General features: G+C 37.4%; 1 protein-coding gene across 2 annotated transcripts in view; it reads left to right on the top strand.

Annotated features, from left to right (window-relative positions):
* LOC139941774 (myosin-IIIb-like) overlaps positions 1–13,689 on the top strand; it is a 49,757-nt gene that overhangs the window by 23,258 nt on the left and 12,810 nt on the right. For both annotated transcript variants that reach the window (XM_071938390.1, XM_071938389.1), the window contains exons 11-22: positions 358–458; positions 1,166–1,252; positions 4,230–4,412; positions 4,807–4,918; positions 5,747–5,817; positions 6,010–6,060; positions 6,613–6,732; positions 7,117–7,202; positions 7,952–8,047; positions 10,239–10,330; positions 11,195–11,359; positions 13,156–13,244. In XM_071938390.1, coding sequence (XP_071794491.1) covers positions 358–458; positions 1,166–1,252; positions 4,230–4,412; positions 4,807–4,918; positions 5,747–5,817; positions 6,010–6,060; positions 6,613–6,732; positions 7,117–7,202; positions 7,952–8,047; positions 10,239–10,330; positions 11,195–11,359; positions 13,156–13,244 — 1,253 coding nt within the window. The remainder of the gene's footprint in view (positions 1–357; positions 459–1,165; positions 1,253–4,229; positions 4,413–4,806; positions 4,919–5,746; positions 5,818–6,009; positions 6,061–6,612; positions 6,733–7,116; positions 7,203–7,951; positions 8,048–10,238; positions 10,331–11,194; positions 11,360–13,155; positions 13,245–13,689) is intronic.

Below are 13,689 nucleotides of genomic sequence, written 5' to 3'. Positions count from 1 at the left end.
TTTACTTTTTATTTACTATTCAATTTATTTTTTCATTTTACTTACTGTTTGTGATTGTTTAATTGCCAAAAGAAGAATAAAAATAATTTAATAGACCTTATACACATGATGTCATTTCAGTAGGGCGCGTCTCAATTGTTTCGTCACCGTTTTTCCTCTAAGCGGCGGCTGAATGATGTCAATGCATAATTTAAGGTCTATTACCCTGTGTTCAGTTTGTGATGACCAATACCACAAAGAAAACTTGGCAAGCAAAGACAACTTTTTGTTTATCCAGTAAAAAGGGGTGCAGAGGAATTGCAATAAGGGAAAGGAAAATGATTTGAAATCTACAAATGACTGTTGTGTTTTGCGTAGGTATCTTGGATATATTTGGCTTTGAGCAGTTTCAGACCAACAGCTTTGAGCAGCTGTGTATCAATCTAGCCAATGAACAGCTCCAGTATTTCTTTAACCAAGTAAGTAGAATATCGTCAACTCATGTCTTTCTAGTTGTTTAAGTAAATACTTTTCATGCGGTCGTGTGGAAATTTAATCAAAACTTGAATAAGGGAATGCAAGTGTGATGAATTGGTTTTAAACGAAAAAAAAACAGTTTATGGCCTGACATTTCGACCATAGCAAAGTCTTTCTCGAGGGCTAACATTTGTTTTAAACTACATGTCATTTTTTAAAGACAATGGACACTATTGGGTCAAAGACCCGTCAAAGACCCGTCTTCTCACTTGATGTATCTCAACATATGTATAAAATAAACCTGTGAAAATTTGAGCTCAATCGGTCGTCAAAGTTGCAAGATAATGATGAAAGAAAAAAATACCCTTGTCTCACGAAGTTGTGCGCTTTCAGATGCTTGATTTCGAGACCTCAAATTCTAAATCTAAGGTCTGGAAACCAAATTCGTGGAAAATTAAGAAATCGGGCCCCAGGCTCTAACTCTCATAACTCGGGTGATTTGTATAGCTGTGTCGACATCATCAGTTTAAGCATAGAGGTCCTTGCTCTATGGTTTAAGATGCCCTTGGTGCGTATTTAAATGAAGGAAGTGATCGATGGGTGTATTAGCGTCCCATTAATGGCGGAAAAACACTGGTACGTCCCAAATGGATTTGTCTGTTAGATGGAGTTAAGGTTAATTGATTGATTGGTGGTTATTTCTTTTCAGCATATTTTCCTTCTGGAACAAGAGGAGTATAAAGCAGAGGGCATTGACTGGTCCTATGTTGCATTTGTCAATAATCAGTCTCTACTGGTAAGATACTTTTATTATTTGGTTTTACCCGTACACCAGTGTGTGTAAATCTGAAACTAAGTACCAAATTTTAAGACTTAACGATGTAAGTTCACCTTCTGGAGAGTTAAAAGCGATTTCAAGGAGCTTTTATGGAACAGTAGAATATTCACTTTGGTGTTACCCTTCACAGATGTGAAAAGCACTGTATACTGGATACCTTCCTCATGATTTGTGAAAAAGATCACAGGCCTAATACTTGGGTGGGATTTGAACCCACTTCCTTTACCACTCTAGAGCAGATGTTTTACCAACTAGACCACCAAGAAAAATTGTCGGGACGGGGTCTTGTGTAGAGAGCGACCTCTTCTTTACTGGCTTATACTTGCATGTCAAAGTTTATGAGCATTTTTATAGGCTGAAACAGTTGTGCCACTTCACGCAATACGCGCGACGCGCACACCATTCCCTTATTAGGAGTTGTTTACCCGAGGGCAGCGGAGGGTTTTACCATTTCATAGCTGGATGGGGTGTTGTGTTGAAAGAAATCATTGAACAATTATAATTTTTGCATTTATTTTACTTTTTGACCAAAAAGTGTTGATGTTTTTGACCGAAAAGGTATTTATGAATGGGAATCAAAGTGAGTTGAATCGGTTTTCAACTAGTGGTTTAAACCCGCCAAGGCCTGTTTCTGGATAACTTACCTCGACTTCGTCTCGGTAAAATTACCAAGAACCAGGCCTCGGTGGGATTAAACCACTAGTTGAAAACCTCTTCACTACACATCGATTCCCTTATTTAAAGACACGCACGTTTAAGACTTATTTTCCACTATTTATACCTGCGTTGTTTCTTAGGAATGTTTTTATTAACTTTTTTTTCTGGAAATTCTGATTAATTTTCTTTTGTATTGCTCAAGAGAAATTGTTAATGTCATTGGGATTCCCTGCTACAGATATAAATTTAGCTCAGATGTGTCATTACTATTACTGTAATACTTTGTAAGTGTGCTAAAAATAATCCATTGTATGATTTAAGGCCTATTCAAAATGTCTGCAAATATACTTCTTTGTACATGGCACCTATACTTGGATGTGCTGATAATGAGACAATAGTCTGCAAGATTGGATCGGATACATGTTTGCACGACCCAACTATATTGCATTTTTCCCACCTCGCATTTGATAAAAAATGTGAATTCATGCACACAACATTTAATGAGAAACGAGAAGCTTATTTTCGCTTCTGCAAATTGATTGGAATGGTTTCAATTGTCGTGTTCCGTATTTCAGCCGTGGCTTACCTGGCACATCTGTGAATGATGAACCCTTTTAACGTATAGGCCACACATCTCCGCTTATAATCCGTGCCCAGTTGTATCTCCGTTTGTCACCGATACCGTTCCCCCGAGACTCCTCTGCAATCGATCCATTGAAATCATATAGCATCGGATCAATTTACCGTTGCTACACTAGTTTGCTCCGGGGAAGAAAAGGATTTTTTTGGCGGTGGCAGGTTTTGTTGCACAAAAGCATTTCTGCCTTCATTAATAACAACTGCCTTTTAAAAAAAGTCTGATTTTGGCTGTTGAAGTTGCAGGTTTCTAACATTGATTCTAAAATTGTTGGTCTGAGTTAAACCAAAATCTTATTACAGGGCCCAGTGTTTTAGAGCTTAAAAGTAGAAAATCATCGGCTTAACATTTTTCTGCTTAGCAAATCTAAGTAGGAAACCAGTCATAGAGGGTACATTTGATGTGATAATTTGACTCTATGGAATGTAGTTACTAGTTTGAATTTGCAATACACTAAGGAGGTTTACCGAAAGCTAGATTGTAAGAACTTTATTCAACAACGTGATGATCCAAAAGGAACCACTTGCGATAACACCTACTTTAGTAAGATTATATCCACACGGTGTGCAGAGGTAGAAACCTTATGCCTTCTGTTGATTGTAACATGGATTGCAATACAAAGCGGTGGCACCTAAGATAGGCTGAAATGTGGTGTGTTCTAATAATTGTAACATGGATTTCCAATACAAAGTATTTGCAATGATCAATATCTAACTTTTATTTACTTTTAAAAGAACTAGTAAAACCAACTCTGACGTGCGGTACCTGCTGCCGAAACATAGGATTCAAACTGCCTTTCGCTAGCGGGTTATCTGGGTAGTCTAGTTGGTAAGACACTGCTCTAGATTTGCAAGGGTCGTGGGTTCGAATCCCACCCTAGTAACATGCCTGTGATATTTTTTCACAGGACTCGGGAAAGTACTGAGTACAGTGCTAACACTTATCGGTGTATGGGTAAAAATCAAAATTAAAACTCTGACATCGTCTTACTTTTAAAGATATCTGACTGTAAGATTATCCATATGGTGTAGAAAGAAATCTAATGTTTTTTATTGTAATTGATTTACAATTCACTAAGGTGGTGATGACCACTATCTTAAAATTGATTTACTCAATTGTTGGTAACTGTAAAGACTCGTTCTAGACCTGATAACATGTTTTTTTTTTAAAAGAAGATTACCTATTATGGTGTCAAGTTGACTCAAATCTGATGTGTTTATTGATTGCAAGATGGATTGACACTACTGTGGTGATGATATCTTACTCAAACCATCTTCAATAATTTATACACGTATAAACCATCTTCAGTAATGGGACAATGTAAAGACTCACTCTACATGTAGATCTGATAACATCATCTTTTTTAAAAGAAGATTACCTATATGGTGTCAGGTAACACTAGACTCAAATCTAATGTGTTCGTTTGATTGTAACTTGGATGTAAAATACACTACTGTGATGATGATATGTTCAGATTGATTTACTCAAGAACCACATTTGTACACACCATCTTAAATAATGGGACCTGTATATACCCATTCTAGATCTGATAACACCATGTTTGTTAAAGAAGATTACAATATGGTGTCAAGTAGACTCAAATCTAATGTCTTCTGTAAACTTTTGTCTTAAACCCTGCAGGATTTATTCTTAGCCAAACCCATCGGCATCGTTGCCCTCCTGGACGAGGAGTGCCGTTTCCCCCAGGCCACGGATCACACCTTCGTGGAGAAGCTTACCCAGAACTTCAGTCGTAATCACCACTTTATCAAAGCTAAAGTGTCCACAAGTAACAACTTCAGCATTGATCACTATGCAGGCAGGGTCAGTCATATGGTTGGACAGAAAGGGGGAACATATTTTTTTTATATTTGTATTTTTTTTTATAAATGTTTTTGAAATCTCTGCTTTTCTTTTTTCATAATTTTTATTTTTTATTATTTTAATTGTATGTATTGCTTTATATAAGCTTGGCAACAATAATGTACAACTACAATGTACAACACGTACAAATAAGCCTAGTTACTTGATTAATGGGGTGCCCCAGTTTGACCAGCGTAAATGCGTGACACGCTCTCACTTGACATTACACGATCAGTCTTACATCATGTAGTGTTTCAGCTCTCTGATTTTTAATGGTCCACTCACAGGCCTGTTATACCTTTTGTATATCAAGATAATGGCCATAACATGAATGTGTGAATTGTCTTTTATATAGGTGGAATACAACGCCAATCTATTTCTGGAAAAGAATCGCGATACGCTGCCATCAAAAGTGATGCAGATGCTAAGGAGCAGTACTAATGACCTAGTCAGCCAAATATTTAGAGGTAAAGCATTTCTATGTGTACCGGCGAGGGTAGAGGTTGATATTGTTAATGAAAAAGCCTTTGGAGCGATATAAACTGTTGCCCAGGTTGTATACTCCCAAGGGAGCTGAGAAACATGAAAAAGGGATGTTATTGGCCCTATGACCAGGGCACTAATGTAAAGCGCATTGATACGGTTATTGTGAAATGCGCTATATAAGAATTGGTTTAAGCGCTTAGAGAATTAAGTGTTGGTTATTAGGCGCTATATAAATCGAAAGTTATTATTATGTCAATATCATCCACATGGTTTTTGTAATGCCAGTCTGCCCATGTGAATGTAGTTATATAGTACACAGAAAGTTATGTGCGTATAGAGCACAGGTAGTTCTGTGTGCAGAACACAGATAAATTTGTTTACAGAGCACAGAGACTTTTCAAATCTTGTAAATTTTTGTATGTGTTAAGCCCGGTTCATACTTCATGCGAATGTGAATGCGAAGCGAATTTGACGTGAATTTGACGTCACAACCCTCCTGTCACAGCGATATTTGTAAGTGAGTAGAGCAGAGTTGAACTGCTGCAAATTATTTGTTGCGAATTTGTGGCGTCAACATTCGCTTCGCATTCACATTAGCAGGAAGTATGAACCGGGCTTAAGCCAGAGGTATTGGTATTGAAGGCTGCATGTTTTAAGTAAACTTTTTTAATTTTTGAGCATATGCCTCTGGCTTTTTTGTACCAATTTTTTTAGTTCCAATTCTCTGTGAATGTTTGTATGTGTTGTTAATGCCCAATATTTTTCTCAGTACATTGCTAATTTCATTTCCATTTATAACCGTGTTACAGGGACTGTGACAAGAACAGGCACCCTAGCTCTTCAGAGTAGACGCAAGTCACGCAAGTCAGTCAAACAGAGGGTAAGCTTTGACAGCAACAGACTCTTCTCAACTTTATGATCGGGAAACAAACTCATTTAAATTTCAGTAGGGAGTGTTTAGTTTTGGAACGGAGTGTCAAACAAAGCTGTGTTTTATTTTCAGAGAGTACTTTCTTGATAAGAGTTGTCGTCATCCAAGTTATCTGAGAATCTTTTTTTTCTCCTATTTCAGCTTGGAAACAGAAACACTATGAAGAATCTGACAGTTGGTGCACAATTTAAGGTAATTACAAAAAAACTCCCAAAACGTTGTTGCTGACTCACAGCTTATAATAAAAATAACAATGGTGGCTTCTTATGTAGCGCTCAGGTCCATCACACTCATGGACCTTCAACATTATTACCACTGGGCCTTAAATCATTCCTAAAAACCATCTCAGCTCCCTGGGAGTATACAGCCTCTGCAACAAATATCTAGCGCACTAAGCTAATCAATCATAAGAACCATCTCTGCCCTCGTAGGTACCCATTTACCCCTGAGTGGAGAGGAGCTTATGGTTGAGTGTTTTGCTTAAGGAAACAAGTGTCAAGACCAGGATTCGAACCCACGGTCTGCTGAACAAAAACACCAGAGCTTGATTTCGGTGCTCTTATCTAAAAGTATTTCAGCTTATATAGCCCTTAAAGTATTGTTTTGTTTTCTCTCAGGTAGTTGCTATTAATTTTTCCAGTTGATTGCACCTTGAGCATCTTTTGGATGGATACCTTGGCATTATAAATATAATGTTATTATTTTTTTAATTTAAAGTTTCACTTAACCGTTTTCTATGATCAGAATTCCTTGTCGATTCTCCTGGAGTTACTGAATCTAGCCAATCCTCACTTTGTCCGCTGTGTGAAACCCAATACCACTAAGGCACCAAAGACCTTCCAAGACAAGTTTGTTACAGCACAGGTAAGAGAAAGCTTAACATCAATTAAAATTATTCATTCATTTTTTTATTAACAAACCAACTGGCAGCACAAAGCTGAATTATGTGGCATTACAAGGTTTGTGCATGTTCATGATTTTTTTGTCATGATTTGGCGATAAATGTAACATTTTTATGTATAGTTTTGCTATTTATTATAGTTTGATCAACTAATGGCTATATACAACACGGCTCTAAAACAATGGTTTTCCCTTGTGTTTTGAAGTTTTCAGAGGTTTTTGGTTCTTTATCTTTGCTCAATCCCAAATTACAAATTTTAAAAATATCGCACACAAATTATTTTTAAGGCTTAAAATTCCTTGCTTCGGACACTTTTTTAATTGTTTAAGTATTTGATAATTCTACAGCTCCGATACACTGGTATGTTGGAGACTACAAGAATCAGGCGTCTTGGGTATGCCTTAAGGCCACAGTTTGCAGACTTTGTCAAAAGGTAATTTCCATTTAATTTGTTGTAATTTATTCTTTAAATTTGATTTTTATTTATTTATGCAGTGCATTGTCTTCTTTTAAGGACAAAACACAGTTCCATATCCCTACCTTAACCCAAATTACACCAGCAGCAAAACCACAAAGAAGATTTGTTAATTTCTGCTTAGTATTAAAATACTTAGCAGTAATTAACAGGGAACCATCCAAGACCAATTTTAACATCTATTGGTGTTTTAGCTGGTAACTTGGGCCCAATTTCATAGAGCTGCTAAGCACATAAATTTGCTAAGCATGAAATTTCTTCCTTGATAGACACAGGATAACCAACCAATTTTTCTTGTGATTTTCAGGATTTAGCAAACAACAGCTGAACACCAGTAACAAGCACTATGCAAAAAATGGAAATTTGGTTGGTAGTCCTGTTTTTATCGAGGAAGAAATTTCATGCTAAGCAAAATTTTGTGCTTAGCAGCTCTATGAAATTAGTCCCTGATGCGAAGCAAAACTGTTCTCCTGCACCATTGTGTGCTAGCCATCTCTTAAGTGACATTCACCTGGGGCGACAGGATAAGTAGCAGTACTTGTCAAGACGCCCTTGTCTAAGTACACTCTCAGTCAATCAGACAAATTGATATCCCCGAGTCTGTTCCATCATCAGGCTCAAGATCAGCTGTCCTGAAGTGTTCTTTTCCTTTTTTTAAATAAATATATATCAGCAGCTAAAAAACACTTGATTGAATGTCACTGCAGGTACCGCGTCTTGGCCCGGAGCCCCAAGTTGGCAGCAGACAAGAACGGCTGTGTGAAGATTCTGAAGAGCATGGGTATGACAGACTGGCATGCGGGGTAAGTTCACACTGTTCACTTAAATACACTTCCCCACTTTGTGTATCTCAACACAAATGCACAAAATAACTAACCTGTGAAAATTTGAACTCAATTGGGTGCGAAGTTGTAAGATAATAATGGAAGAAAAAAACACCCATGTCACACGAACTTGTGTGATCTCAGATGCTTGATCAAACTGTTAGTTCTCGAAATGAAATTGCAAATATTTCAGTGGAAAACTAGTGTTTTAAACTATCGACAGCTCTCCATTTGCTTGTTACCGAGTAAGTTTTTATGCCAACAATTAGTTTGAGTAATTACCAATAGTGTCCATGTGCCTTTAAAGAGTTTGACAGCTTTTGTAGATACAGTTTTGGGGACATAAGTCCCTACTCGCTTTGAATAAAGATGTATGTAGTATAATTTACCTATTGAAGTTTCAGGTTCCTTTTAAAATTGTCAAGTTTTGGATAAAAAAAAGCCCTGAATGTCAAAGAGCAATGTTTAAGGAGAGTCACGTAAATCTATTTTCATGCTAATGTAAATTTACCAGTGGTTAATAGCAACAGTTAGGATCTTTAGCAACGGACAGCGCAACGATTTACCAATCAGAGATACCAACATACACGATTTGGGCGTAGCAAATACGATTTCGAGCCGTGACTACGACGCTACGATAATACTCAATAAAACACGCTAAACAAGCCGCCCAATATAATTTTATTAAATCGTACGATACATGCAAACAACGAATGCACTATTAAGTGGAAATAAAAATTAAGAAAAATATCCTAATAATTGTAACAGAAAAGAAAAAACACTGTTAATTTTAGAACGCAGTGTTGAATAATAGCGGCGAATTCACTCTAACAATATACGTGTCTCGACGTAATGATTGTTGCGTGCCCTCTGATCCTCCGCTGGCTGGCCGGCCGGCCGGATGAGTGTTTTTACGCTAGTGCATTGCTGCAAGATCGTACCCATTTATCTCTATTACACCATGGGGAATAGTGCACACGTGTGTGGGGAATGAGGTTGTGTGTGAGCTAACGTGTCACAGTAACCTCATTCCTCATGTATCCACTATCATTGTGCCCACGCTGTCTGTACATGTACTTCATCGAAGCTTGGCACCAAAAGTAAGAAATAATGGCGTCAAAAAAGGAGACCTTCTGAACAAAAATACCTTCAACTGAGTGGCCTGTGAGATCTAAGCTAGACAGTTTCCATGTTTTCTTACTACAAAATACTAGTAATTGTAGCGCCGATGTCCAGACAATGCCCAAAATACAGACATGTATTTTTTGCCCAAAATCCGGACAGGGTTTTTTTTTTTTTTTCTCTCTCTCCCAATAGCTTGTTGTTGCATTTCTGACCATTAAAACAAAAAAATTTAACTAAGGCCACCCTTTGTTATGTTTTTTTTTTTTTTTTTAAACAAAGTCAGAAGATGAGGGATTTTTTATTTTTTTTTCCCAGATTTTTTTTTCACTGGCCATTATAAATATTTGTAGCTGTTCTGGTGGTGCATACAGAGGTAATTGTTATTTCACGACAATGCCTGAAAATGAGCTAATTAGCATTGTAGAGAGTAATAGAAAGATCGGTTTAGGGAGCCTAGCCCAAGCCACGCTCGCCCTTAACTTTTGGGAGATGCTACTCTTTTTTAAAGTTCAATGTTGGCATCTCTGTACCAATTGAATGGTTTCAAGCACCAAAGGTATAACTTAGGCCTTCAAAGGCACTGGACACTATTGTATCTACTCAAATTGTTTTCCAGCATGAAAACTTACTTAGTAACAAGTAAATGGCGCTGTTGATAGTTTAAACATTGTGAGAACGAGTTCCCTCTGAAGTATCTTAGTTTTTGAGAAAAAAAGTTAATTTCTCACCCAAATATTAAAAGGCTTTGAGCACTTGGAGACTTTCTTTTGGAGGTGTGAGGCGCTATAGAAATGCGGTTGTTATTATTATTATTATTACTATTATTATTATTAAGTCTCTTTCTTTTTTATACAACAAAGGGTGTTTTTTCTTTCATTATTTTCTTGCATCTTCGTTGACCAATTGAGTCCAAATTCACAGGTTTGTTTTTTATGCATATGTTGGGATACACCAAGTGAGAAGACTGGTCTTCGACAATTACCAAACGTGTACAGTGCCTTTAAGTAAAGTAATAGCGTTTGTCTTTATTAATTTATTCTTTAAGGAAAACCAAGTTATTTCTGAAGTACTATCACCAAGACTTCCTTGAGGAGCAGATGCAGAGATACGGTGAATCAGCGGTTCACATCCAGAAGAGTAAGTACTCTTTTTCTTTGTTCAACCTCAAAATCATTTACAAATTTACCCAGTCAGTTTCCCTTGTGGTTTATATAGATATCTGAAAACAAAAAGTCGCATCCCCTTAAGGTGATCCCCTAGCTGCCGCTTCCCAGGTTGTATCGTAATTTGGGTGTGATCCCTGGCTACACGGCAGTTAACGGTTGCATGGCTTCTGACTGGCACCCCCGAACAAAGATATTGACAAAATAGGGACACCGCCAATATAGGGCTAGATAGCTCAGTTGGTAGAGCGCGGGCACGTTAATCCGGAGATCGTTGGTTCGAATCCCACTCTAGTCAATTCTTTGTTCAACCTCAAAATCATTTACAAATTTACCCAGTCAGTTCCTTTTGTGGTTTATATCAATATGATTAAGTCAGCATTATTATCGTACATGTGCGATCTATTTTATGTATATGGAAAGGTTTGTGGTAACACCTTGTAATGACTATCTGTAAATGAGTTGGGATAGTTCTGAAAAGAACTGTTGGCTTCAACTCGACACTTAGATTAGTATGCTCCCAATTTCGAGGCATATTTGTGTAGATCTTCGTATTCTACTTTTAAAACATTTTTCTACCCATATGCATTTGATAACAACCGGTTACGAACGCTTTTCAAAGACCAACTCGACCGATCCGAGGCAACGTGTTCCTTTAATGTACTCAAAAAGTTTCATTGATTATGTGTTATAATGAGAGGGCATTATGAGAAATACTATTGACTTTGAGATGTACCTGACACCACAAATTACTATTGTGGAATTTCATCAGTGTATGAGTATGATCTTCTGTGTCTGTGTCTGTATAAAATCAGAGTTTCTCCCTTTCTTTTGTCAGTCGTCCGTGGATTCTTGGCTCGATGCAGGTTCAAGGCCCTCGTCAAGAACGCCAAGAGGCAGGAAGAGGAGATGAACTCCTACTTACTTCAGATGGCTAAGATGAGTCTGGACTTTCAACAAAAAATGTCCAAGATCGAACAAGGAGATAAGAAAATACCAAAAGGTAAGTCAGTTGTTGAAGTATTTTTGTATTTCTAGTTTAAAGCCATTGGACCCTTTCGGTTCAGACAAAAATAAAAAAGTTCACAGATTTACAAATAACTTACAGGGTTTACAGAAGGCAATGGTGAAAGACTTCTCTTGAAATATTATTCCATGAAATGCTTTACTTTTTGAGAAAAGAGCAAAACAATATAAATTCTCGTTAACGAGAATTACAGATTTATTTGAAACACATGCCATGACACGGCGAAACGCGCGGAAACAAGGGTGGGTTTTTTCGTTGTTTTCTCCCGACTCCGATGACCGATTGAGCCTAAATTTTCACAGGTTTGTTATTTGAAATATAAGTTGTGGTACACTTGGACAACACTGTTTACCGAAAGGGTCCAATGGCTTTAAATGTCTATCACTCAATCAATCAATGTTGCACCATATCCCTCAGGAAGTTGGCGCCATGAATTATCACTGTCCATTCTTACCTATTTTGAGCTATTTGCTGTTCCAGGTAGAAGGTGATGATGTAGTTTTCCCATTTTTTCCCGAGGCCTACCCCAACTATTTTTCCCAGTTACAAGTAGCATGCGCTTTGAGAGTCTGTTGTTTTCCATTCTCAGTAGGGACTTTTCGTTTTCGACGACGAATGCTTCTGCGACGGTTGTTCAGTTAAACGCTGTCATTTTCAGCACAACGAATATTCATCCCAAGTACTGTTGTAGAAATTGAGGGACGACCGTCCTCAAAGCTGACGCATGCGCAGATGACGCCCAATGTCATCTTTACCGTCGCAGAACCATCCGTCATTGAAAACGAAAAGTCCCTAGTATGTGGCCAAACCAGTACAATCGATCTTGTAAATGAGTGAGGTCATTATTTTATAAATACCATGTCTTGAGGAAAACGGTTTTATGATGTACAGTTTTAAATATAAAAGTTATTTCCTTCCAGGAAATCGTTGCGGTACCACTTTTAAGGATTTAAACTTCCTTTAAGCCATCAGGCTAGCTTGGTGGTCTAGTGGTAAGACGTCTTCTCTAGCAATGCAAAAGTTGTGGGTCCGAATCTCTCCCAAGTGTTTTGCATTTTGTTTTGTCTTCTCATCACTTGTAATAGACTCTGCAAGTCTTGCGCGGACCAGAGCGACAAAACACGACAAACAAAAAACTTGTTTTTGATCAAATCAAATCTTTGCTTTAAATTATTCTAAATACCAAATTTGAACAACAAAAATACTCGTAAGAAGAGCTTGTTGAATTTAGTTTTAGTTTTTTAAAAATTTATGCAATTAATCGGTTGTAGGTTATGTATATATACAACATGTACAAAAGGAAAATTCTGGCACAAGGATGATTTTTTTTCTTTTTCTATGACTTTTTGAAACCCCTGTTACAAATCAACGCGTGATTGTGAAATTATCTAAAGCTGGGTTTTACGTGGACGCACAATGGTTGCGAGGGCGTTAGATTAACACATGCACTTTAATGACCAATGAAAAGGCTTTTCACCCCATGTGAACAAAACAAGCGTCTACGCAAGTTTGGTGATCGGAGTTGGCACAAATTCTTAATTTTTTACAAGTAACTTACCTTAGGTCAAGTTTTAATATTGGTTTTTCTTTGTAATTTTGTTGAATTTATTTGTACTTCTATTGTCATAAGGTATGTTAAACTAAAAATTTTTGACGAAACCAAAATCTCCCCAACGTTAGACTTTATAAGGTTGGGACCACAATGGGCTTTGAAGTTCAAATACGCGCGAGACTATAATAACTGTCGTTTCTATTACCTGTTTTCTGTTTAGCCTTTTTTGAGTCCATACGCAAAGGAGATAAAGTGGTGTCTATAGAGAGTCCAGCCTCCCAGAACAAAGCACCAGAGACAGCCAATAAAGTAAGATCAATGTCCTATTCTTTATCCCTGATGCTAATGTAATATCTATTCCCTGGCAGAATACTCCTATAAGAAACTTATAAGAAACTTATAAGAATCTTATTAAAATCTTATAAGAACATGTATTGAGCTGCTAAGAGCAGCACCCACTGCTAAAACATAGGATTCAAACTGCCGCTAGCTGCCGGGCAATCTCGGGGGTCTAGTTGGTTAGACCATAGAGCTATATGGTAAGACACTAATCTAGAATTACAAGGGTCATGGGTTCCAATCCCACCTGAGTAATATTCCTGGGGTTTTTTTCACAGAACTCGGATAAGTACTACAATGTTTTATGGATGACTGTGAAATGTCCACAATAAACTTTTATCCCAACAAAAACCCAAGAACAACAAGAAAAGGTTAACATAACTGTTGTTTCAAGTCTCTGTGAAAAGCTCATTTG

The sequence above is a fragment of the Asterias amurensis genome, chromosome 9, assembly GCF_032118995.1.
Source record: "Asterias amurensis chromosome 9, ASM3211899v1".
In the NCBI taxonomy this organism is placed as follows: domain Eukaryota; kingdom Metazoa; phylum Echinodermata; class Asteroidea; order Forcipulatida; family Asteriidae; genus Asterias; species Asterias amurensis.
Note: the sequence above shows the minus strand (reverse complement) of the source record. Positions and strands in the feature narration are given on the sequence as shown.